At 36.9% G+C, this 25997-nt stretch overlaps 3 protein-coding genes across 3 annotated transcripts; 2 read left to right on the top strand and 1 right to left on the bottom strand.

Moving 5' to 3' along the window:
* The first annotated feature begins 857 nt into the window (after positions 1–857).
* Positions 858–4924, top strand: LOC107044767 (26S proteasome non-ATPase regulatory subunit 11). The gene is made up of 5 exons (XM_015266797.2): positions 858–954; positions 1192–1562; positions 2408–2802; positions 3509–3833; positions 4411–4924. The coding sequence occupies exons 2-5, from the start codon at positions 1242–1244 to the stop codon at positions 4639–4641; spliced, it is 1272 nt and encodes a 423-aa protein (XP_015122283.1). The 5' UTR covers positions 858–954; positions 1192–1241; the 3' UTR covers positions 4642–4924.
* LOC107044758 lies at positions 4910–10195 on the bottom strand. Its single transcript, XM_015266789.1, is given in 6 exon segments — positions 4910–5153; positions 5841–6190; positions 6774–7059; positions 8336–8470; positions 8523–8648; positions 9876–10195. Coding segments are annotated over 6 exon segments (1347 nt in total). The 3' UTR covers positions 4910–5023.
* A 4247-nt stretch (positions 10196–14442) lies between these two features.
* LOC107044752 (tip elongation aberrant protein 1) lies at positions 14443–22798 on the top strand. Its single transcript, XM_015266776.1, has 4 exons — positions 14443–14613; positions 17910–18113; positions 18942–19099; positions 19591–22798. The coding sequence occupies exons 2-4, from the start codon at positions 17960–17962 to the stop codon at positions 21460–21462; spliced, it is 2184 nt and encodes a 727-aa protein (XP_015122262.1). The 5' UTR covers positions 14443–14613; positions 17910–17959; the 3' UTR covers positions 21463–22798.
* Positions 22799–25997: the final 3199 nt, after the last annotated feature.

Genomic DNA, 25997 nt, shown 5'->3' with positions numbered 1-25997 from the left:
CACTTGGGAGAAAGAATATTTTTGGCAGGCATTTCTGTAGAAAATATCTCAATAAAACCAGTTACATAGAAAAATTGCATTCCATTGATTTTTCTATAGAATATTTTCTATTGAACATTTCTATTTAAAAAATGTGTAATCCAATGGAATAATAATTATTTTATTATATCTTCAATAGATTTTTCATTGGAGTTGCCCAAAAACTAATAGAAAGTTCAATGGAATTCTTTATCGAATTCAATAAAAAATTCGAATAGTCATGTCAATTCTAAAATAGAATTTTGCAACTTTACTGCGCCTTATTTTATCGGAAAAATCAGTGGAATTCCATCTTTCTTATATTCTAAACTAAAAAATTAATGTAGCGTAATAAAATTTGAAAAACCAATTTTTTTAGAGCTTTTGAACGATAAAAAATGTGGCGCGAGCCACAAACGAATTATTATGTCGAATTTCGATTAACGCGTCTCGAATATTTTATATTGTCATAATCGAGACAAATATCATCCTATCCTTGTTCCTCACGAAATTTCTGAACAATTCTCGAAGCTTGCACAATAAAAGGTATAAACCCTCGTATTCCCGACCAAAATGTTCAGTCCGATTCTTTATTCCACAACCACGAGTTCTTATTTCACGACCCGCACCAAACCGCCGCAAAAAATCCACATAAGAAGCCCCAACAAAATTATTTTTTTGAAGGCACAAAACCACCCCAATAATAATCCAAATCCCCCCTACAATTGCAAAAATGCGACTTGTGTAACATGAAAATTCAAAAACTCACATCCCGAAGTTGTCTCCAGCAGCAACTTCACCCCACACATGTCACCAGTCTCTCGTTTGACTCCCGTAGCGCCATGACACGAGTTTTGCCTGAACGCTTTCATACCCAGTCGAAGCCTAGACGATGGTGACTGATTGATGAAAGCCTCTAAGCGTTGACCTGAAACGGTAAGAGCATAGCGACGATTCATTCAGCCCGCAGTGTTCCCACCGCCCCTGAAGACTCTCGAGCCCAGTGATCCCTCGGTCTCCAGGAGCCCCAAAAATCCCCAGTGACACCCACAACCCCCCGAGAGTGCCCCGTCGACGGAGGACTAGTCGCCGGCTATCAGTGGTTATCAACACTTTAAAAAACCCCCAAAAGCCCCTGAAGTCCTCTAAAAAAATAAAAACGAATCGTTCTAGTGTTTGAAGAGCTACAATACCTCGAAGAACTCCGGAGTAAGAGTAGTAAAATGGCTGGTGCGATGTTGTTCGAGCGTGCCCAGGCAGCGTGTATAACCAATCGCAGTGAAGGGATAACTCTCCTCAATGAAATTGTCTCGAATCCCAGCATTGGCCTCGACGAGGAGGACGAGGAGAGCATTCGCATCAAGGAGCAGGGCATTCTCCAGCTGGGAGAGCTCTACAAGAAGGAGGGAAAGGCCAAGGAGCTCGCTGATCTTATCAAAGCCACTAGGCCATTCTTGAGTCACATCAGCAAGGCCAAGGCTGCCAAGCTGGTGCGGTCTCTGGTCGACTTCTTCCTGGATCTCGAGGCTGGCATTGGCATCGAGGTGAGTGGCTTTTGGGGCTTTACTCGCTCTGGGATCGTCAGTCGAGCTTCATGACGCAGCAGTTGGGGCTCAGGCATAACATAACCACAATGTTCTCGGTTTTTGGGGATTGAACTTGGGGGCAGGGGTGAGGATGGAATTGGGGGGATTGGGGCGGATTGGTCCTGAATTTTGGGGAAAGTAATTGAAAAAATGAGAGATCGTGGATTTGGGAAAAATTGTGGGGGGAATGGATTTTTTTTTATGGAGGTGTACTTCTGCAGAGAATGTAGAACATTTTTGTGATGGTTTTCAATTGAAATATCTCATTTGTCATGAATTTTACAAAAAAAATTGATCAACAAAATTGAAGAGCAGGAATTTTTGAGAATTTATGGGTGAAATGGCTTCGTTTTTGATAGATGTTTTCCAATAGAAATAAATCCACTTCGGCATGAATTTTGCAGAAACTGATTGACTAAATAAATGAAAGAGATCATGATTTTTTTTCAATTTATGGGGGTAATGTTTTTTTTAAATGCAGGTGTAATGCTGTAGAGAATGTAGAACGTTGTTACTGAAAACTTATTTTTGAGATGTGGGGATGGTTTTTAATAGAAATATCTCTCATTTGTCATGAATTTTACAAATAAAAAAATTGATCGAAAAAAATAAAAGATCAGGAATTTTTAAGAATTTATGGGCGAAATGGATTTGTTTTTTTTAAATGCTGATGTGATGTTTTTTAATACAAATATCTCCCATTCGTCATCAATTTTACAGAAAATCGTTGACAAAAAAATAAAAAAATGAGGAATTTTGAAAAATTTATGGGCGAAATGAATTTATTTTGTTTTCCAATGCAGGTGCAACTCTGCAAAGAATGCATAGAATGGGCTAAAGAGGAGCGTAGAACATTTCTCCGACAATCTCTGGAGACTAGATTGATAGCCCTTTATTTCGACACTGGAATGTTCAGTGAAGCCCTTCAACTGGGCTCAGCCCTCCTCAAAGAGCTGAAGAAGCTGGACGACAAACAGCTGCTCGTCGAAGTGCAGTTGCTGGAGTCCAAGACTTATCATGCATTGAGTAATCTAGCCAAGGCCAGGGCTGCGCTGACCAGTGCAAGAACAACTGCCAATGCTATTTATTGCCCTCCCAAGATGCAAGCCGCTCTTGATCTGCAGTCTGGGATTCTTCATGCTGCTGATGAACGAGATTTCAAGACTGCTTATTCGTACTTTTATGAGGCATTTGAAGGGTAATTTAACATTTTATTGTCCATTTATTTTCATAAATTCATTTAACATTTTGCTCATTGTCAATTCAGTAGTGAAGTGGTAAACGGAGATAAGTCGACTTATCTCCCAGATGAGTTTTTAAGGAATATCTCCAAATCTAAGGGAGATGGCGAAATTTTTGTAATCACATTTGTTGTAGCACTCAATCGGCTCCATAAAAAAGGTTATAACAAAAATTTTGCTATCTCCCTTAGATTCCGAAATATAGATTGAAAACTGGTCAATAGTCAAAATTGACTCTTTTTACCACTTCGCTACTGAATTCATTTTTTATAAATCCTCATTTCCCATTTTTTTTCATTTCATGAATTTAATTTATATTTTGAAGCTGAAAGTATTTTCCAGAAATATATTTCGAAAGATTTAATTTGAATCAATGTTTTGTCGCCCCTTTGAAACATTTTAAATTACAAAATTTTGATATTCTAACAATTAATCTGTTATTAAGTAGATTTTTTCAAATCATTTTTTGAAAAGTCTTCATTAAAATTCTTCTTAAGAAAAATTTTCTGAATTGATTACCAATGGTTTTTGTCTTTGAAATTATCTTAGTTAATTATTAACATTCACATTATAAATAATAATAATAGTATTAATTATTGATATGTGAAAAATAAGTCTAGAGGGCCATCAATTCATGATTCACCTATTGGCATTAATTTCCAGATATGACAGTGTCGACAGTCCAAAGGCATTGACAGCTCTCAAATACATGTTACTATCGAAGATAATGCTTCGCACCCCCGAGGATGTGCAGGCAATAATGTCTGGTAAACTGGCGGTTAAATACGCCGGCCGTGATTTGGATGCTATGAAAGCTGTCGCCGAAGCCAGTCACAAACGATCACTCGCTGATTTTCAGTGTGCTGTTAAGAATTATCGTCAGGAACTCGAGGAGGATGTTATTGTTAGGGCTCATCTTGGATCACTTTACGATACAATGCTTGAACAAAATCTGTGCAGATTGGTCGAGCCCTATTCTCGTGTACAGGTACGATAATTAGCATTGAATCCCACTCATTTACGATAATTGTGAAAAATAATTATTTGAAAGTTTTTTATCTATTTTGTTTTTCAAACTGAAGAGAAGAAATTCAATTTTTGTTTTTAACTTGATTTTTTACGGTGAGAATTCAATTTTAATTTTCAAAATTGAAGGAATGTAATTTGCAAATTCAATTAAAATCAACTTTTTTTTTCGTTTTTGTCTGCAAATAAACTATCTATCAATTTCGATATTGAAGAGAAGAAATTAAATTTCAATTCTCATTCTAAACGCCATTTTTTATTCTGAAAACCCATTTTAAATAGTTTATCTCATTAAATTTTGATGATGAAGGGAATAAATTCAAGTTCAATTCTCATTCTAAATCCCATTTTTTATTCTAAGAATCCATTTTAAATAGTCTCTCTCATTAAATTCTGAATAAATGGCCCAAAAAATCTGAAAAAAATAGTGAAAAATTCGGAAAATTCACAATTGTTTTATTTTTTCATCTCAGCCAAAACAGAAAAAAATAAAAAATCCATTGAATCAATCACTAGCTAATTCTTTTGATTATTTATAGGTTGCCCACATAGCATCGTGCATAGCCTTGCCACTTGCTCAAGTTGAAAAGAAACTCTCCCAAATGATTCTCGACAAAAAGCTCCTGGGGGTCCTCGACCAAGGCGAGGGTGTCCTAATCGTCTTCGAGGACACCCCACGTGACAAAACCTATGAGATTGCCCTAGACACAATACACAGTATGGGAAAAGTCGTGGATACTCTCTACCAGAAAGCCAAGAAACTCACCTAGCCCGTTTAACATGAAAAAAAAACTTTGTATTCAAAATCTATTATATATTGCTACTTATTAATAATTATTATGAGCGTTTCACTCATTAAATAATGCCAATTGACATACCTTCTTTTCGATAATCTCACTAACTCTGCAGGAATTGTTAAATATGAGGAAATTTGTTAAATACGAAGAAAGGGGGACGACAAAATTGAATAGGAAATTGAAATTGATTGAACTCCGCCGATAGGTATTAATCGATATTCGAAATAAACATTCTCTCATGGATTATAATCATAAATTTTATGTTTTTTTTCATACGCATTTTTGTCTAGTTATGATGATGATGATTCTCATCATTTCGTTTATGATACATTTCGATAGGTTATTGATATTTTGATTATGGTACATATAAATTACAGTTGAGAATATTACAGCTGTTCTCAGTGGGATTATTGTTGCTGGGGATTTTTAGAAGGTGCTGGAGGCTGCGGCTGATACCTTCTACACTGAAAATTTCACTTTTTATGCTGGAAAAAATTTAACTAATTAATTGTTTTCTCTTTTTCTAATTTCTACAATTATAAAAAATTGTTGAGAAAATTAATTTTGTTGCATTTCATGTTGAAAAATATCGAAATTTCACTAAAAATTTAATGAAATTCCGATATTTCCATAAAATGGTGCATTTTCAATGACAAAATTCTTGAAAATCTCATTCATTCAATTTAATTTAATTTCATGGCATAAAATATTCAAATGTCATTAAAAATTTAATAAAATTCACAAATTTTGAACATTAAAATTCCACACTTTCCATCAATTAAAAATTCAAGAATATATTTACCTGAATTTTACTGATTTCTTTCAATTTTCATCGAATAAATTAACTAAAATCAACAGTTTCCGCTGATATTTCCATAAAATTCTGAATATTCAATAACAAAATTCTTTCAAATCTTATTCATTCAGATTAACTTAATTTCATGGCATAAAATATTAAACTTTCACTAAAAATCTAATAAAATTCCCAATTTTTGAAGATTAAACTTAAGATAAAAAATTGAAGAACATATTCCCCTAAATTTTCCTAAAGTCTTTCAATTTTCAATCACAAAATTCTTTGAAATTTCCCTGCAACTTCAGCAAAAAATCACACGGGGCAATTTTTCTTTAAATATCTCGAGACGACTGCATGAAAAATAGGGAATACTCACAGCTGTTGCATCTGCTCTTCGAGTCGTCGTTTCAGGATGTGCGCCTTCTGCACCAATGATGCATCATTTTTCATGGTCCTGAGGTAGTGCTGTTGAAGTTCGCAAGTCAGTCGAGCGATGCACTTGGGCTCCTTCCAGAACGCCTCACTGGTGGCTTCTCCGTCGATCCCAGGGACGTGATCCTTGAGGAATCCATTCAGGAATTGCAGATCGTCAGAGGGAAATGTGCCCTCGACTGCTCGTCTTCTTCGACCAGCGAGAATTCCCACTGGCAGGAGAACGGGGTTGGCAGCGAGGGCTGCCGCTGCACCGAGGAGTGCAACTCCTGCCAGAGCCTTCAGTGCAACTGCCTGATGGGATAATCAAGGATTTTATTGATTGGAATTCGATTGAGGATTTTTTAATAGTGAAGTTACGACATTTTTCGCTAAATTTCTCTAAAAATGCAGAATATAATTAGCGAGAATTTCACTAATCTCTCTTCAGTTCCAAGATATTCTGCAGACATCGGTGGTTGAATAAAATTTGATAAATAACAATTCAATTTTTCGCATTTTGCTTCAAAGTGATTTATCTCGACAGCAAGTGGTTCTAGAGAAAAATGTCAGAAAATATTTTTTGTTGGAAATTTTCTCAGCTATAAAAAAGATTCCCATGATAATTTCGTCATCTCACTTTACTCTCGAGATATTCAGCAAAAACTGATCGTCAATTGAAATTTTATTACTGGAAAGTCAATTTTTTGCATTTTGGTGGAAATTAATCAATTAAAAATTGATCGAATTAAAACAAAAGCGATAAAATAAATTTTTGTTATGAATGTCATCAGTTATAAAACAAATTCCCCGAGAATTTCCGAAAGATTTGGGGAAAACTAAATTAAAATTCACTAATTTTGCTTCAATTGAATGAATAAAAAGCCAAATGACTAACTTTCTGCGTGTGAATGTTGGGCGGCATGGGCGGTGGAGCATCCGCTGCCCCGGCATCCCCGGGGAACTCATCCTGTTCGCCTATGGTTCCATGAATTCCGTAACCACTTCCAGGTCGCGATCCCGAGACGAAGTGAACTCCTGGGCGACTCGTTTCAAATCCACTGCTGCCGTAGGCCCCACTGTCTCCGTAGTTGTATCCCGGTCGGTTGGATGGTGGTCGGCTACCCGGGGGTCTCCCATAATCCGAGTCTGAACCGGAGCCGTAGGGTGGACGCCAGCCATACCTTCAATTTTCCATAAAACATTATTTTTCGATCATTCGAAGAAGTCATTGTTCAAAAAATAGAGACATTTTAATAAATTAATAACTGAGATTTAAAAATGAAGCACGAATAATCGCTTTGAACATTTAAAATCATCAAGACCTACATCGTCAGGAATTTAAGGGATTTTTGTGGTAAACAAATGGTTTTTTACTCATTTGTTTAATTAAGTAGCTTAAGACCTTCAGTTTCTGTGAGCGCGCGTTCGCACCCTGAGAACTACAAATCGTAGAGATGTGAATGGAAAACCATTTTCTTTGTTATGAAATTCCCTGCATTTGTCACACTGGATGTCTCGATGACTTCTCAATCATTTTCGAGATATTTCAATTGACATTGGGGCATTGTAGCGACAGCGAGAGCGCCTTTACTCGAGAGTGTATCCGTAGTACATGTACACATGACTGTGCGCATCGTATTCCCGCCATGCGCAGTAGTCGACTGCGCAACTTCCGTTGGGTTTTTCGTAACATGATATTTACCGGGGATTACTCTACCACAAAATTTTGATAACGAGGGCTGAGATGTTTACACATCAAAATATCAAAATATGAAAATGATGCTGGTGTGTAATTATTGAGGTTTTTATGATGAATAAAATGGTTTTTTACTCATGTATCTACGACTTATGATTTTCGAGATGTTATCATCTGTTTAATTAAGTAGCTTAAGACCTTTAGTTTCTGAGAGAGCGCGTGCACCGTGGGGCGCTCCTATCTACAAACGTCCACATCCTGAGAACTGCGATTCGTAGAGATGTGAGTTGAAAACCATTTTATTTGGTATGAAATTTCTTGCATTTGTCACACTGGATGTCTCGATGAGTTCTCAATAGTTTTCGAGATATTTCAATTAACTTTGGGGCATTGTAGCGACAGCGAGAGCACCTTTACTCGAGAGTGTATCCGTAGTACATGTACACATGACTGTGCGCATCGTATTCCCGCCATGCGCAGTAGTCGACTGCGCAACTTCCGTTGGGTTTTTCGTAACATGATATTTACCGGGGATTACTCTACCACAAAATTTCGATAACGAGGGCTGAGATGTTTACACGTCAAAGTAGGAAAATGAAGAGAACAAAAATTTGAGTAATGGTCTTTGATAAATTAGGGAATAGTAGATTACGTCACCAGGCCATTAGAAATATTTCCCGACGGGTGTGTGTATAATCGCATGGGAATCGCGACATCAATAACAATTTTGAAAGTCTCAAATTCTCTGGAGAAAAATGGGCTTATCCCGTTATCACTCCACTGTTACATTAAATATCAGTAATAACCTGTTGGGTGGACTTCCTTGGCTGCCGTAGAGACTTCCGCCGGGCGTCGAGGCCCCAGTGGGTCGTCCAGGTGTGCTCTGCCAACCGTACCTTAACCATTCATTAATCCTCTGATGAACGAGATTAATTACACACAACTTACCGATCGTCCGGTCGATTTCCGAAGCGACTTGGGTAGCGATCACTGTCGGATGGCCTCGGTGGGATTTGCTGACCGGATTCGGATGGACGACCGGACACTTCGAATCTAGCTCCACAGCAGTGCGGACTTGACGGAAACAAATATAAACAACAATACATATTAACGACATATTTCAATATTTATAATTAATTTTATATTATAAACAATATTTATAACAAACATTATAAACAATATTTATTTTCATCTCAATTCATATTGACAAAAACTCATTTTGTTGGGAATTCTTCTCTCAACAATTTCCAAAAAAAATCAAGTTTTTTTCGATTTTTTAATGCGAAATGAAAAAAAGTATATAAAAATCGTAAAATTCGTTATTGTAATTTAGCTATAGGGGAGGGTGGGGTAAAATGGACACTTTAGACTTCTTTAAAATTATTCATAACTCAGAAACAAATTTATCAATTGAGCTCAGTTTAGGCTCGCCACAAAGGGAAAGAATTGTTCTTTATATTGAAAAAAAAAATTATAAAATTTTATCAACATTTCAACCCCTTAATAACAGTTTAAAAAAAGTTAAAAGTGTCCGTTTTACCCCAACCTCCCCTACCACATAAGCCTCCGAGAAGTTGACGAAACAACTGTGAACAACAAGACATATTGATTAAAAGTCTTCAAAAAATAATCGAAATAACATTTTTTTTAAATTCAATTCGTACTGACAAATTCACTAATTCTGTCGTGAATTCTCTCAAGACTTCCCAACAAAAATTCAAGTTTTTTGGGAGATTTTGTAATGCAAAATGAAAAAAAAATGTCTGTCATTTTTTTTTAGATTTTATAATGTGAAATGAAAAAAAAATAACAAAAAAATTATAATAATACAATATTTATTTTTATTCCAATTCATATTAACGAATTAATTCATTTTGTTGGGAATTCTTCTCTCAACAATTTCCAAAAAAAAATTCAAATCTTTTATTTGAGATTTTGTATTGCAAAATGAAAAAAAAAGTCTCTCAAGACTTCTCAAAAAAAAATTCTATTTTTTTTTAGATTTCGTAATGGGAAATAAAAATAAATAAAAAATGTATAATAATACCACATTTATCTTTATTCCAATTCATATTGACGAATTAATTCATTTTGTTGGGAATTCTTCTCTCAACAATTTCCAAAAAAAATTCAAATTTGTTATTTGAGATTTTGTAATGCAAAATGAAAAAAAAAGTCTCTCAAGACTTCCCAAAAAAAAAAATCTAGTTTTTTATAGATTTCGTAATATGAAATGAAAAAAAAAATTGAAAAATATATAATAATACATAAAAATCGTTAATTATCCTCATCCCCCATTACAATTTATTGATATCACCATAAGCCCCCGAGAACTTCCGTATCTCCTTCTCCCTCTGATCGACGCTGTTCCCGAATTTCACATCACTCTTATCGCCATCGTTATCCTCCCGTTTATTTTTACTAGTGTTTGCGCTATCGGCGACGCTCCGGTCCAGTATTATCTTTGAATTTTCATTGACCGCCTGTTGATTCCCGTCGACGGGAGACGGTTTCATGGGTTCATCGTCATTCGCGTCAGGCCGCACTGAAACTGTCTGAGATTCTATCACAAGGGCAATCACGATTACGGAGGTACAGCAATAACGATAGTACCGAGACATTTCGATGGCAACAGCGGGAATATCAAGTCATTTGTTGCGATTTTTTGTACTGCTGGAGGGACTTTTTGCGGTGGAGGACTGCACTGAGGATTGTCTGACTGAGGCGAGAGTAACGTGTGGCTCTCCAATTTCTCCGGTTTCAGTATTTATACGGGGAGTGGACGCTCATTAGTGAGCTGACGGGGGCCTAGCGGATTCGCCCTTCGGGGTTGCCCGACTTTCATTTCGGTTTTGTCAGCGTTACTATTTGGATTTGACGAAATAGTGAAGAATGAGAGGATTCGATGGGAATTAATTACAAATTAATTACATTCTGCGTAATTTACTACCGATTACTTATTTTTCAAGTGAAAATTCGAGTAAGTCGAGAAAGTGTAGTCTTTCTATTGCTTAAACCTTTGAATTTCACTGGATTTTCAGTGAAATTTCAAGTTTAATAATGATACAATTTATTGTTAAACATTTCGCGGAGTTTAAATTGACTCTGGGAGTCCATATTTTCCTGTCCGCTGGATATTTTCATCCAGTGATAGTTCCACTGAAATTTCAAGGAATTTCATCGTTGAATATTGAAAGTTTAATGAGAAAATGAAAAGGGGAAAGGGAAATTTCAGTTAAATCATTGCCAGAAAATTGATAAAAATCAAGAAAATTCAGGTAAATCTATTCCTGAATTTTCAATTAATGGAAAATACAGCGTAATTTATAACCCATTACTGATTTTTCGAGTGAAAATTTCAATAAGTTCAGAAATTTTAGTTTTTCTGTTGCTTAAAACTTTGAATTTCATTAAATTTCCAGTGAAATTTCAAGTTTAATAATGAAATTCATTGTTAAACGTCTTTGTGAAATTAAAATTGATTCTAGAATTCTATAAAATAAAATAAAATAATATGGCAGAAAAATTGATAAAAATCAAGAAAATTCAGGTAAATATATTCCTCAATTCTCAATTAATGGAAAATACTGCGTAATTTAGAACCCATTATGATTTTTCAGGTGAAAATTTCAATAAATTAAGAAATTTAAGTCTTTCTGTTGCTTAAAACTTGGAATTTCATTACATTTCCAGTGAAATTTCAAGATTAATAATGATAAAATTCATTTTTAAGCTTCTTTATGAAATTAGAATTGATTCGAGAATTCTATTATAAAGAAAAATTTAGACGTTTATGAAATTATAAAATTGAATGAAATGAATGAAATAAAATAAAATAATATAAAATAAAATAAAATACATAAGTGTATGGAAAGTACAATCCAAACATCCAAGCGAAGAAAAAAAAAGAAAATTGCGGATTCACCGAGTGTGACAGGGAGACTTCGAGTGAAAACGAGAGTGTCACTTTTGGCTCGTCATGCTCATTACAATTATATACTCTCCCACAAACTACAACATACGATCCGCGGTCGGCAGCTCGAGCACCGGCCATTAAGCCCTTCTATCACAATCATCCTCGTCTTTCATGTACAAAAATCACGTCCAATTACAGTTACAATTTTCCCTGTTTAATTTCCCTCTGCGGAAAGAATTTCCCGCGAAGAGAATCGCCATACGCGAGCACCAAAAATCCTCTCCCTCTGTATCTCCATGTCCTTGTCCTCGATACACTGTCACAACGCGAAACGAAAATTAATTATCAACTTCCGCAGATACTCCAGTTTACGAAATTATTTGTCATTAGTTCCGCTGTGATGGGGGAGGTGAATATCGTCACTTGGTGTTACTTCATTGACAAAAAGAAAATGATATGAAATGAATGAAGAAATAAATTTCAACGAATGAGGCAGTGAATTTTAAAGGATAAGATTTTAACGCATTTGGATAATTCTCACGAAATTAGAGAAATAAAATGAAAACCAATTGATAAAGTTAATCAAATGTCTCAAAAAATGATGTGATGGATAAACAAATTAATGAATTAAATTATCAGATTTCAACACAGTGAAAAAATTCGAATGGAGTCAGACGAAAAATGAATAGATCCAAATGAATAATTCTTAAAAATCATCAGATATTTTCCATTTTTCAATCGCAAACAATGAGGAAATAACAACAATAAAAATAAAATGATGAAAATAAAAATTGAAAATTAAGAAAATTGAAATAAATTAATATCTAAATGAAAAAACCGCCGAAATTTCTCGTTCTCCTCTCCCTCGACTCAAACAACCCCCTAACTGGGCCAGATGCATAAATGAAGAGCTGCTGCTTCATTCGTAAACCAAATACGTCAACAAAACCTAAGAAACCCATCAAAAATAAGAAAAAATCTAATTAAATTGACGCCCATTAATTTGTAAAAACCCTGATGATACACAAATGATGAAAAGAGATAACAAATCATCAAATTTCAATGCAGTGAAACAATTCGAATGGAATCAGACAAAAAATAAGCATGAAAATATTAACAAAATAACAATAAAAATGAAATTCAAATAGACGATTTTTAAAAGTCATCAGATATTTTCGATTTTTCAATAAAAAAACTAAAACAAAACAATTCAATCGATGAGTAAATAACAATAACAATAATTAAATCAACAATAAAAAAAATGGAAAAAATAAAAATAAAAAATGAACAAAATTGAAATAAATGGATATTTAAATGATAAAATAAAAAATGTAGAAACTTTTTATTCTCCTCTCTCTCGCCCCAAACAACCCCCTAACTGAGCCAGATGCATAAATGAAGAGCTGCTGCTTCTCAACAAAAACCCTAATTAAACCCATCGCCGCAGTCGCCCTCGCCCTCGAAAAATTGACAGCCATCAACCTGCAAAAACTACGACGAAACAACAATGATAAAGACAGACAACAAATAAATGAATTAAAACATCAGATTCCAACGCAGTGAAAAAATTCGAATGGAATCAGTCAAAAAATCAATATAAAAATGTAAAAAAAATGAATAAAAAATAAAATCAAGAAAATAAAAATAAAGATTGAAGAAAATTGAAATAAATGAATATTTAAAATTAAAAAAACATAAAAATTTTTTGTTCTCCTCTCCCTCGACCCAAACAACTCCCCTAACTGGGCCAGAGGCATAAATGAAGAGCTGCTGCTTCTCAAGCCTAAGAAGCCCATCAGAAACAACAAAAAACCTAATTGAATCCCTCGCCCCCTCGCCCTCGAAAAATTGACAGCCATCAACGTGCAAAAACTACGACGAAACAACAATGATAAAGACAGACAACAAATAAATTAATTAAATCATCAGATTCCAACGCAGTGAAAAAATTCGAATGGGATCTGCCAAAAAATCGATATAAAAATGTAAAAAAAACTGAATAAAGATAAAAATGAAAGTGAAATGAATTATTTCCATTTTTCAATTGAAAATAAGGAGAAAATAACAGTAATAAAAAATAAAATCATGAAAATAAAAATAAAAATTGCAGAAAATTGAAATAAATGGATATTTAAATTTTAAAAAACCATAAAAATTTTTTGTTCTCCTCTCCCTCGACCCAAACAACTCCCCTAACTGGGCCAGAGGCATAAATGAAGAGCTGCTGCTTCTCAAGCCTAAGAAGCCCATCAGAAACAACAAAAAACCTAATTAAAACCCTCGCCCCAGTCACCCTCACCCTCGAAAAATTGACAGCCATCAACCTGCAAAAACTCCGACGATACAAAAATGATAAAGACGGATATTGTCGAATGCCGACAGACCGGAGATACCCAGATAATCAATACGCAACCACATGAGGCTGCCTCTCGCATCCTGCAGCCATGGCAACCGACGCGGGACGCATGCGTCTGTTGACAATTGCAATTATCCCCTGATTTTTCGTTAGCCCTTCAAATTCAGTTTCGCATCCCCGCAATCTCCTCAATTACTCATTCCAACTAAGAAAGAAGATCTGCGCTATTTCGTACGTCTCTCCCTCGGAAGCCTCCCATTGCGGAAAAAAAAAATGGGCAAAGAAAATTTCTGACGACCTATTTCATAAATTCCGCGACTCCATCCCCCGAATGCACAATAGATCGTGAATAATGCGACGACTTTATCACGACTATCACGAGGATTTGCCCATTCTCATGAATAAAATCGGTTACATTGATGACAGAGGGACGCGGTAATCCCCCGAAATGCTGGATATCACTCGTAGCATTCGTGGAATATTATTTTATTCGAAAGAAGATATTGCGGGGGTGTTTGCGCGTGCGTTGATTCCCACGATGACACGCCACATCGGGCCTCCGGTTACGCGACCCGGGCGCAGTACTAGGGAGCAATCAATCTGGTGATGATAAAAAGAATGCACACTACCGTTGTCTCTTGTGATACGATAATTCGGGGTTTATCGAGTGGAGGAGAAACACCGGTGTGATTATGGTTGTTGCGAATCGGTGGAATGGACACACTGTTATGCGGGGAATCGCGTGAACGGGGGATTTGCTGAGAAACGTGAGTGCCGAGAGACTAATGTCCGATGGTGCTCGAGTTAATGTGTCAATATTGTGATGATCGGGGTGCATTCACGGCATTCGGGGGTTTTTTGAGAAGGGTTTTTGCAATGCGAATTGACGGAAGTTTAGAAGAGAGAATAATGAGTAAATGTCTAGTGGTTCTCGGAGGAAAAATTTTTATAGACAAATTTAGAGCTTTCGCGAGGAAATTGTGCTGGTTTTCTGGTGGACTTTCTAGGAGTTCTTGACCGATTTTATTGGAATGTTTAGTAAAAAATATTTCTACCCGATGGTGTCTATTCGATTTTTCCATACAACTTATTCTATTGAGATATTTTCTATAAAATTTCCTCGGTTTGAATTTTCCAAGTTTTTTTGTTTGATTTTCGCGATGAAAATTAAATGAAAAAAACATGGAAAATTTGAGCCGACGAAATTCTATAGAAAATATCTCAATTCAATAAGTTGTATGGAAAAATCGAACTTCATAGAATTTTTTTGAAATTCGATTAAAAAAAAATAAAAAAAAAATAAAAAAATATTTCTATAGAAAAATCGAATTTCAACAACTTTTATGAAGTTCGATTTTTCCATACAACTTATTGTATTGAGATATTTTCTATAGAATTTCGTCGGCTCAAATTTTCCATGTTTTTTTCATTTAATTTTCCTCGCGAAAAACAAATAAAAAAACGTGGAAAATTCAAACCGAGGAAATTTTATAGAAAATATCTCAATAGAATAAGTTCTATAGAAAAATCGAATTTCAAAAAAATTCTATGAAATTCGATTTTTCTATACAACTTATTCTATTGAGATATTTTCTATAAAATTTCCTCGGTTTGAATTTTCCGAGTTTTTTTATTTGGTGTTCGCGATGAAAAGAAAAGAAAAATTAAATGAAAAAAATAAGGAAAATTTGAGCTGACGAAATTCTATAGAAAATATCTCCATACAATAAGTTGTATGGAAAAATCGAACTTCATAAAATTTTTTTGAAATTCGATTAAAAAAAATTTTTTTTAAATAAAAAAATTTTTCTATAGAAAAATCGAATTTCAAAAAAATTCTATGAAATTCGATTTTTCTATACAACTTATTCTATTGAGATATTTTCTATAAAATTTCCTCGGTTTGAATTTTCCGAGTTTTTTTATTTGGTGTTCGCGATGAAAAGAAAAGAAAAATTAAATGAAAAAAATAAGGAAAATTTGAGCCGACGAAATTCTATAGAAAATATCTCAATACAATAAGTTGTATAGAAAAATCGAATCCTATTGACTTTTTCTATAGGATATTTTCTATAGAATTTCTGGGGCCGACATTTTTCAGGTTTTTTTTATTTTCTTGGTGAAAAGAAAAGAAAAATTGAATGAATAAAACATGGAAAATACGAGCCGAAGGAATTCTATAGAAAATATCTCAATAGAAAAAGTTCTACAGAAAAACAAAATTTCCGATTTTTTCTATAAAACAATTTCTATTGTCCAGTTCGCATAAAAAACGCGCAGTAAAGCTGCGGGATTCTTCAATAAAATCGTCAATAACTAACCGAATTCTCACCAAAAATGTAGTAGAAATCCAACAGAATTTCCTATCGAATTCCGCATCCTTTTCCATGAATTTTCTTCCTCTGTGCATTTTAAAAATATTTTTTTATTCGGCCTGAATTACTGTAGGTATTTTCCCGTGTCTCGTGTATTTCATTTATGGATCACTGAATATTCAGGCAATCTAGTTTCAACCGACAATAGCTAGCACGGGACACATCGAAACTTGCAAGTTGTTTCAAAACTCGCGGAAATAAAGATTCAATGTTTTCCAGGGAGTTTCCTGGATTGTCCTCCCGCTAATTTCTCGTTTCCATTGTTTATTCGCTGTATCAATTAACGACGTAAACATGATAGCTTGGCACGTCGCTTTAAACAATCGTTGAATAAATAAATCAATGAAACGAGAATTTCATCCATTCCCACCAGCATTCCATTCTCACTTTCGTTTTTGCTGAATATCTCAAGAACGAAGGGAGATACCGGATTTTCGAATGGGACCTTTTTTGTAGCTCTTTTTACGCTCTATAAAAAAGCTTTTCACGAAAATATTCGTATTTCCCCCGGGTTTCGAGATATTCACGAAAAACCGAAAACTTAGCGAAACAAAATTTTTTAATTAACGTTTTTTTTTGTGATTAGAGTTAATGAAGCGGGTTTATTCGCGCTGGATAATGATGATTATGTGTACAATGTAGCCGGGAACAATCAATGAGCTACTTGAGCTCATATGATTGCCGCCTGAGACATGTGGGTCATGAGTTACATGGGCTAATAGGATATAGCGGGGCTTTACACTCAGTACTTCTTTTTTTTCCTCGTGTCTCTATCCCTTGACATGCATTAATGAATGCTTCGCCGTGCTATATCTACCTACGTGAGCGCTGAAAGCTCGAGTGAAGAGTGTGACGAATGATAGGAAGTGGGGAAAGAGACTATTTTCACTGGGGAAACAAAGAACTGTTCGTTCACTGTCACAATTAAATAGCTGAGGTGGAATTAAAGAAAATGATCTCGTGACTTTCTAGAGTATTACGTGGACTTCGCGACAATATCCTCATAGAATTGCAAAACTAGTGGGAAATTGTTTTTGTATTGCGTATAGTACAGTTTTTATTTTTTTTATTTTTTCTATTTCATTGGTTTTTATCGAAGTAGTTCTCGATTTGAAACCCCTGCTCTAGCCTGCCCTCCCCTCCTTTACTTTTCCTCTCATTGTTATCTGCGGTATCATGGCCGTCTTACTCTTAGCTGTGCCCCATTCGAGCTAGGACTGCACGGGAAACCATGTAAAACCCCAGTCGCACAGCCGTCCGATTGTGAAAATTTTTTAGTTATCATGGGACAAGCGATTTTCTAACAAATGCGAAAATTAAAAATTAGAATTTTTATTGTGAAAACGGCTGAATAAAAATATTATTTGCAAAAATAGAATGAATGGAATGGACTTTACTTCAATTGCTTTCCATTGATTTTTTCATCAAATCGTAAATTTGCAATTCAGAAATTCCTTGAAATTTCAATGAAACAATCATTTGATCGAAATTTCCACCGGAAATTTGCGCCGACAATTTTCCAAGAAGGATTTAGTCTACATTTCCCAAACAAAAAATCCACTTTTCACAAAAAAAAAATGAGACTTAATAATCAGGAGAAAGTGGGGCCTATTTGCGATTTTTTGATCTCTTAAAAATAAAAATAAAATCGCACTTCCCGTGTGAATTATCGCATCTTCATTTTACAGGAATCATTGAATTTTTGATAAACTGTTGAATTCAAAGAGGATAAAAAAACATGTGGAGTTCGGTGACAGCCGCCGGTATGGAAAATGGCCCGGCACCTCCTTCGCGAAGTAAACACAGTGCGACGCTATTGGGAGGGCATGTTTACCTTCTCGGGGGGAGGAATGGTAACCTACCCTTGAGAGATTTATGGAGATATAGCCTCGGTGAGTTTGTTTTACTACGAAATCCTCTTTCGGTAATTGAATCGCAATGTGAGGGCATTCGTCACGATCACACCTCTGAACTACTCGGAGAATTCCCCAACAAAAATACTATATTTCGATACGAGTGCGTAAATGTGTTTTTTGAAACACTTCCCGAGGGTCAAAGGGTCAAAGAACACTTTTCCCACGAGTGTCAAACCCAATATAAAAATTTTTACTATTGAATAAAATCCAATATAATAAATTTTAATATAAAAAAATATAAGCAAAAAATTTTATTATGTATATTATCAAGTCATTTCGATAAATTAGGTAATCTTGTAATTTTTAGGATATAAGCAATATAAGTAATGCTTTCCGTTATGAATATTATATTGAACTGTTCATCTTATTAATTTCATTATTATACTTTAATTGTATTTAATTTAATCCTGCATGAAATGAAATGAAAATGAAATCGAATCACAATAGGTCGATATAATGAATAAAAATCTGCATCTAAATTAGAACGATTACAGGACTTCCACTCGCGAGTAAAAAATAACGATTTTATCGGGATAATAAAACTTGATGACTTCGTGCAATAAAAAATTACAGCACCTAAAGAACGGAGTGAGAGTGCTCTAGCATGCATTCTTAACAAGTACGTACATCAAGGCGGAGGCCAATGCTGATAAAAAATGCTGCTTCGGAGCACGTTCGCGCGTTCATATACGTTGAGAAAAATCGAGGGAAAACTACCCAGCTTCGGATGTTTTTTAATACAAAAACCGTTGAAAAATTAATCGACCTCTCCGTCGTTTCTAATTTATTTTCTCGTTCCCCCAGCCGAAAGTCGATGGGAGGAATTGCATCCGAGCGGAGAGAGACCTCCGGCCCTCCAGGAACATAGCGCAGTTTCGTACAAGGATTGCTTGTATGTTTTTGGTGGGGAACTGGGATTTTCAGCGGGAACAGAAACTCCGTTGTGGGTCTACTCAGTCAAGGTAACCCATCCTGGATTTAAATTATCCCTAAAGCAGGCAAAAGGGGAAGAAAAAACCTGAAAGATGGCTCAAAAAATTTATTCATTTTGCAGAAATCGGATGAAGTAAGTTAGTGACAATGTAAAGAGGCTGAATAATTTTAAGAAATGTTTAAAAACACCAGGTGGAGCGTTCGTCATCTTGGAATCCCCTTGCGACAGAGGCGCCGCTCGCACCTGCCGACCACCTCATATTTTTGAACATCTCTTAGAGTTATTTATCTTTTTCAGATCAACTTCAACTCGGTTCATTCAGTTCCTAGAGAAAGAACAAATTTTGGGACCTCTTAAATGCTTAATTTCACCCATTCAATTTAAAAAATATCATCTGTCTTGTAAAACACTCCAAATCCAACTCCAAATTTTCAATATCATGAATTTCCACTCAAAAGTTGCAATCCCTCAACTCATAATCAGCAAGCCCTCCAATCCCTCGTCCTTTTCTGCCAACAGACGAACTTCTGGCGGAAGATCCGCGCCCAAAGAGGCTGTGCGGTGCCCCGTGGCCGGCGCGGTCACACAGCGCTTGTCCACCGTGGCCAAATGCTGGTGTACGGTGGCTACCAGGACCTCCGGGGTAGTTCCTCCGAGCTCTGGGCCTTCCACTTCGAGACAGAATCCTGGCATCTGTTGTCATCGTCATCCGCCTGCCAACCAGGCGAGAGCGGCCCAGCCCCCCGGCACAAGCACTCAGCAGTCCTCCACTGTGACGCAATGTACATCTACGGCGGCATGACAGACCTCCAAGAGCGAAACGACTGCTGGAGATGGGACGTGAACGCGAGTTCCTGGTACTTGCTGAAGAGCAAACCAGGTCCTGGTCCTCTCCACGGGCACGCAGCCTGTCGACTGCCAAGTTGCATGCTCATTTTCGGTGGTGAGAGCGGTGGGCTTGCGACCAACGAGCTCTGGCGTTTCCACTTCGGCACAGAAGCCTGGGAGCGCCTCCTGGTGCCGGGGCCGAAGCCCCAGCCGCGAGCCGAAAGTGTGGCCCTAGCAGTGTCAGAACTAGTCATCCGTGGGAATGGTGTGCAGGAGAATCAGCGGTCGAAGGGCCCCCGCAAGCCGCGATTTTCCCTCGCGGGAATCGCGAACGACGAGTGCCAGACGCCTGGCAACAGCACGAGGCCAAGCTTCCTCCGGGAAATCTCGAAACTCTCGCAGATCAATCTCTCCCGACTCAGTCATCCCAACAAATGCAGCTACTCCGTCCTGAGCGGTCAGGAGGACCACGAGGACGAGCACAATCACAATCAGTATTCCCAAGAAGCTAACTCCTACTATCCGTTCCAACAAGTAGACGCTGAACTGGCCGAAACGAGCCTCAACAGTCGAATGGTCAAATCGAGAAGTGCCAACGCGTTGGCCAGAAGACGACAGAAAAACTTCGCCAATAATCCAAGTTCTTCGTTCAACAATGATTCTTACGACTCACAACTGCGTAGTAGTAATAGGATGACGAGGGAACCAATATCCGTGCCAAATTTCCGAGCCCTAACCCTTCCAACTCCGGTGTTGACGCCGGTGGAAGCTGCCAGACTGGTGTTCGTCGATCCCGATGAGGACAGTGATAACGAGCGCGAGGGACGACAGGACTCCCGAAAGCCCGATGTCTCGACAAGACTCATCGATGTTGAGGAGGAGCGGGGGGATTTTGAGACGCTCCATCAAGCCTGTCAGCCGACCAGAGGCGAAAGCTACAGTTCCCACCTGTACGAAGCTGTTCAGAGCCCGAAGACACCGACAACAAGGCTTCCGACTTCGGCGTCAGTTCGCTTCGCTGATCTCGAAGAGGGCGAGGAGTCCACATCGGATTATGCCAGCATAGAAGCGAGGAGTCCCGGTGATCCGCTGGATGACTTTTGCCTGGAGAAACACGACTCGAGGAAGAAGTCGAGCAAACATCGGGCGCCGACGATACGCGAGGGTCAATTCGGCTTCTGCAATCCAAATTATCTCGGGTTGGAGACCAATGAAGATGCCAAATTCGCCAAGATTCTTAATAGTCCGCCGGACAGTGTTCTGGAGGACGCGCCCGGGCGTTCGGCGTCTCAAACGTTCGCGGAACTTCTTGAGCTTCAGGAGATGAAGCAACCGAGAGCACCACCCAAGAGTCTCCCTCTTGGGTCAACGTCACCTTCGAGGAGGGCTGTCAGTGCTTCACGAGCTGAACGTCAAAAGGCTAAACTTGTTGCCAGTCAGACACCTCTGACACCCGCTCCTCTCTACGTTTTCTTGATCGGTGGCAGGGAAAAGGGACAAGTCACGGTTTTCGCGAGACCTGTGTCCTTGTGGAAATTGCAACTGGCGCCAAATATTTTTTAAGTCTTGTATGTTTTTCTCCCGAGGGGGTGGCCATTTCGGGTTTTGAAGACTGTCAAATGATTTGGAAAAGTCTCAGATTTCTTTTTCAACTTTTCTTTTCAGAACATGCAAATAAAATTGCGTCATCTTCAATTGGCGGACAGAAAATGACAAAATTTCCTAGGAAAAGCTCTAGGTTTTCCTACTGAATTTCCTCACACGATTGCCTCCTCGGATTTTCCATGATTCGTACGTCTCATTATCGTGTAGTAATCGTGATTAAAGTATCCGGGTCCTGTCCCCTACTTTGCATTTATTATTATTACAAAACTCTTAATGACATCTACAACTCATTAATTGTCGTTTGATCGTGCCGGTAGCTCCAGTCAATTTGGCTGGGAACCAAAAAACCCAAAGAAATAATTTAAGTCATGAGAGAAAATATGGGATTGTGAAAATACTCGATATCACAGTATCGGAATCTGTACAAATGCAGTGCTGAGCTGAATACTCATCACGACTTTGGGGATGCTTGCAACTATAAATGATATAAAAGCCCAAAAACATGAATGAGTAATGAATAGTATTCGTAGAGGCCAAGTACACGAAAACTTCATATTTTCAAGGAAGACGATGGTTTCATAAAAAATAGGATTGCGCGAGTAGACGAGGATGACAATGTACGAAAAACCAAGTATTATATTAAAATGTAATCATTCTAGTGTAGGCGTATACTCAGTACTGCGTGGGGAGAAATATTAAATCTTGTACCTAATGCATTCGTTCATGTACACATTGGGATTACTATAATTAATAATTTTTATATAACTCATTTCTTTCGATGAATGTGAGATATGTAGGATTGAGAGATGGTCGAGTTCATATTGAACTTTGTAGCTTGGAATACGGGAGGAGTATTAGATGTCCTATGGAGCAGATTAAAAATCAAATGTTCAACACGTGTGGGAAAATTATGAGGCCTCGGAGGTAAAAGAAAAATTGTGCCATGAATTCTCAGCCAAAAGGCGACGGAAAAATCTGAAAGATCGCTTAAAAAAATGGTTTATTTTGTAGAAATCGAATGGAGTGATCTGAGGGTGATTTGAAAGGATCAAATAATTTTGAGAAATGTTTAAAAACCCGAAGTGAAGTCGCCGCCATCTTTGACGCCCCTTGCGTCGGAGGGGGGAAGCAGGCACAACAGATGGCGCTTGACCTCATTTCATCCAGATTGCGCGGCGCAATATTTTTCCAAACCATTAGGTTCTCTCTTCGATTTTCCAATAGATTTTTTAAATAAATCTTTGAAAAAATTTTAAAAAATGAAATTTTTAAAAAATCCTACAGAAAAATAAAATTCGATTTTCCTTTTTACATCAAATATTATCATGAAAAATTCAGTATAATATTTTTAGTAAAATTGCTAGAGCTTTCGATTAAATTTCCCCACACGTGTTTACACTAAAACTCATTTCAACTATTACCATTCTTTGATTTTGTTTCGATTCGATGAATTTAACAGGGTAGAAATCTCGAAGAAAATATACGTATTGGTGTGCCATAACTCTGACCAAGGGAGTTTGCTCAATGACGATAAGTTGACAGGATCAAATCACGCGGATCAATGCGTGATACGATATTACGCTAAAGTATTGGAATGAGAGGGAATTAATACGTCCAAAGTCTGTGCAATGATTATTGTCCTGCCACTTTAAGCATTTACTATTCGTATTTATTAAATAGCGTGATAATTTGTTTCGGTAGTGATATTTTCATGGCCATGGGGGCTTGTGAACTCGAAACCCATCCAGAGAAATGATTTTTTTTTTGTGACGGGTCATCATGGGACGCTCAAAAACACATTGTTGCATTATCACTATTGCTGTTACATTTAGGAAACTCTTGAATTCGTTCACGTTATTTTCATTGTTTTAAGTAATTACGAATTTTGATCATTCGGAATTTTAGACGTGAAATTTCTGCGATTTATAAAATTTCGCATTATTATTATTATTATTATTATTTATTCAATGGAAATTTCAACATATCACGGGAGATAGAAAATTGTTTACTTTGTTTTACTTTTGTGTATGTACAGCGTCTTATGATATTTTGATTGGATAAACGAGTGAAACAGAAGCAGAGAATCAGTGTTTTCCATTCTGTACATTGACTTCATATTCAACTTTGAACGAAGGGGGAAGAAGTATAAACATGTCTGTACAAAATAGTGTGAAATAAATGTTCGTAGATAAATGTCTAGAATTTTCATACTCATTTATTCCCAATGATTCAGTGATTTTTCATGAATAATATTTTTCGTGAAGTTGCAGTTATTCATCTGAAGGTATGAAATAATTTTATGGAAAAACCTGGTGAATTCGATAAAAAATTCTGTTAGGTTTTGGGGGGTTCTATTGGAGAACTGTTTTGAGGAATTATTTTATAGAATGAAAATTAGAATTTCATGTTTCTAGACTTTTTTTTCTATTGAGACATTTCCCCTAGGAATTTTCTGAGTTCTTTCTGTTGTATTTTTTTCTTCTTTTCATTAAAAAATCAAGGAAAACAAAAACTTGGAGAAATTCAGGCGAGAATTTTCTAGAGAAAATATCACGACGGAATAAATTGTATAGAAAAATGGAATTCTATTGATTTATTCTATAGAATATTTACCATTGAACCTTTCTAGTTCTATCAAATAACGCAGATAAACTATAGAATTGAAAAAACCAATAGCAAATCCAATAGAATTTGATCCATATTTTTTTTCGTATTTGTAGTGCCTATGGAATTTCTATAGCACGCATTCTACTGTGGGAATGCCCTGGAATAATTCATGGCGGTTCGCGAGGACCCTCTGATGCTATTCGAACTGGGGATGTGGCGGATCAACCCTTCTTCATGTCCGGAAAATATGGGAGGGGTAAACCGCGAAAATGTGGGTGCTGGAATCATGGGGTATTCTGTATTCTGGAGGCCTCGGCGATCGCCACATACTTTGCGTGTTCTGAATGCTATAGATAGTAGAATAATTCATGACGAAGGGTATCTCATGTGTAGCGATATAAAGACAGACTGTTTTCGAAAAAGCTAAATATTTTTTGAGTACTCGGGGAAAAATTTTGGAACATCCACTGATGGCATTTTTTTAAATTATGCAATTTGACGGGAGGGAATCCTTAGAAATATACTCCAGTAGGAGTTGTTTGGTTTTTTTGGATATTTCATGTTCAAAAATTTTTTTTTTAATTCACTAGCGAAGTGGTCAATAGTCCACACGCAATACCCCCTTCCCGTATGCACTTCTAGTGCGGTAAGGTTTTGAGGTGTTTTCTTATGTTTTCGGGTNGGACCCCATTGCCCTCCTAGACAATGATGTCATAACTCTGCTGTTCAATTGAAAACAGACATCATCTTTAGAGACATTTGTCATGTTTAGAGACTCTAGCACGTCATTTCTCAACCCACTCTTTCATTTGAGCCCAAAAAAACATTCATATCTTGTCTGACATCGCTGCTACAAACTCGGGTCTACAACTCGGGCCTTCAATTGAAAACCCGAGTTGAAAACCCGAGTTTGTAGCAAAGATGTCAGACAAGATATGAATGTTTTTTTGGGCTCAAACGAAAGAGCGGGTCGAGAAATGGCGTGCTAGGACCTCTAAAGATGGTTTTGAACCAGGGGAGACTCCTAGACCCCAATGTTCTATACATACTCCTAGACCCCATTGTCCTCCTAGACAATGATGTCACAACTCTGCTTTTCAATTGAAAACAGATAGCATCTTTAGTGACATTTGTCATGTTTAGACGCTCTAGGACGTCATTTCTCGACCCGCTCTTTCATTTGAGCCAAAAAAAANTTTTTTTTTATGGGAAACATTGGCAAATAGAAGAAAATGTTCATGACAAAAGTTGTTCCTTTTTGTGGAATAAATAATTATCATTTTTTAAAATCAAAATCCATCAATCCGTTGCTGAAATATGATCCACCAGGTGGGCGCAGGAGGATCCGCGACGCGCGAAGATGGGTGGGACGCTCGACGTCCTCTGAATGCTCATCAATCCGTCATTTTTCTCAGATAAAACGACCTCTACTCATGTATTGGTACATAGAAAGGAAAACAAAAACACACAAAACACTAATGCTTCAAGTATGAGAGATATTTACTTGGATTATTTCTGCGAAATTTCAATTCCAAGAAAATTCGGAGGGCACAGCTGCAAAAGTATTCTTGTTTCTTCTTGTTTTAGTCAACTAACGTTTAGAAAATACTCCGATAAATTAGTCTTCCTCCCATCCTCGTAAGAGAATGTTCGTCACATTTAAATACGTGATTTTTTTCAGAGTCTCTTCGGGCCGGAGTATTGAATTAACTAATTAACTATTGAGTTCTATCAGTCGGTGACAGGAAATTTATAATGATAAGTTTTTGACGAGAAATAAATTCCGGATGACATTCATTCTTTGTGCAGTATTCACTTTAAATTCATGGTGTGAGTGTATTAAAAATGTCAGGTGGGCGTTCGTTTGTCATGTTTAGAGGCTCTAG

Source organism: Diachasma alloeum, unplaced genomic scaffold, assembly GCF_001412515.2.
Source record: "Diachasma alloeum isolate Michigan unplaced genomic scaffold, Dall2.0 Dall_scaffold_00180, whole genome shotgun sequence".
Classification (NCBI taxonomy): domain Eukaryota; kingdom Metazoa; phylum Arthropoda; class Insecta; order Hymenoptera; family Braconidae; genus Diachasma; species Diachasma alloeum.
This window is presented reverse-complemented; position numbering and strand designations above follow the sequence as displayed.

Bases quoted from the DNA above. Each gene is read 5' to 3' on its own strand.
- LOC107044752 (XM_015266776.1), top strand. From the start codon at position 17,960: ATGTGGAGTTCGGTGACAGCCGCCGGTATGGAAAATGGCCCGGCACCT. The intron at 18,114-18,941 runs GTGAGTTTGTTT...TCGTTCCCCCAG, and splicing joins TTTATGGAGATATAGCCTCG to CCGAAAGTCGATGGGAGGAA. The intron at 19,100-19,590 runs GTAACCCATCCT...TTCTGCCAACAG, and splicing joins TGTGGGTCTACTCAGTCAAG to ACGAACTTCTGGCGGAAGAT.
- LOC107044767 (XM_015266797.2), top strand. From the start codon at position 1,242: ATGGCTGGTGCGATGTTGTTCGAGCGTGCCCAGGCAGCGTGTATAACC. The intron at 1,563-2,407 runs GTGAGTGGCTTT...TTTCCAATGCAG, and splicing joins AGGCTGGCATTGGCATCGAG to GTGCAACTCTGCAAAGAATG. The intron at 3,834-4,410 runs GTACGATAATTA...GATTATTTATAG, and splicing joins AGCCCTATTCTCGTGTACAG to GTTGCCCACATAGCATCGTG.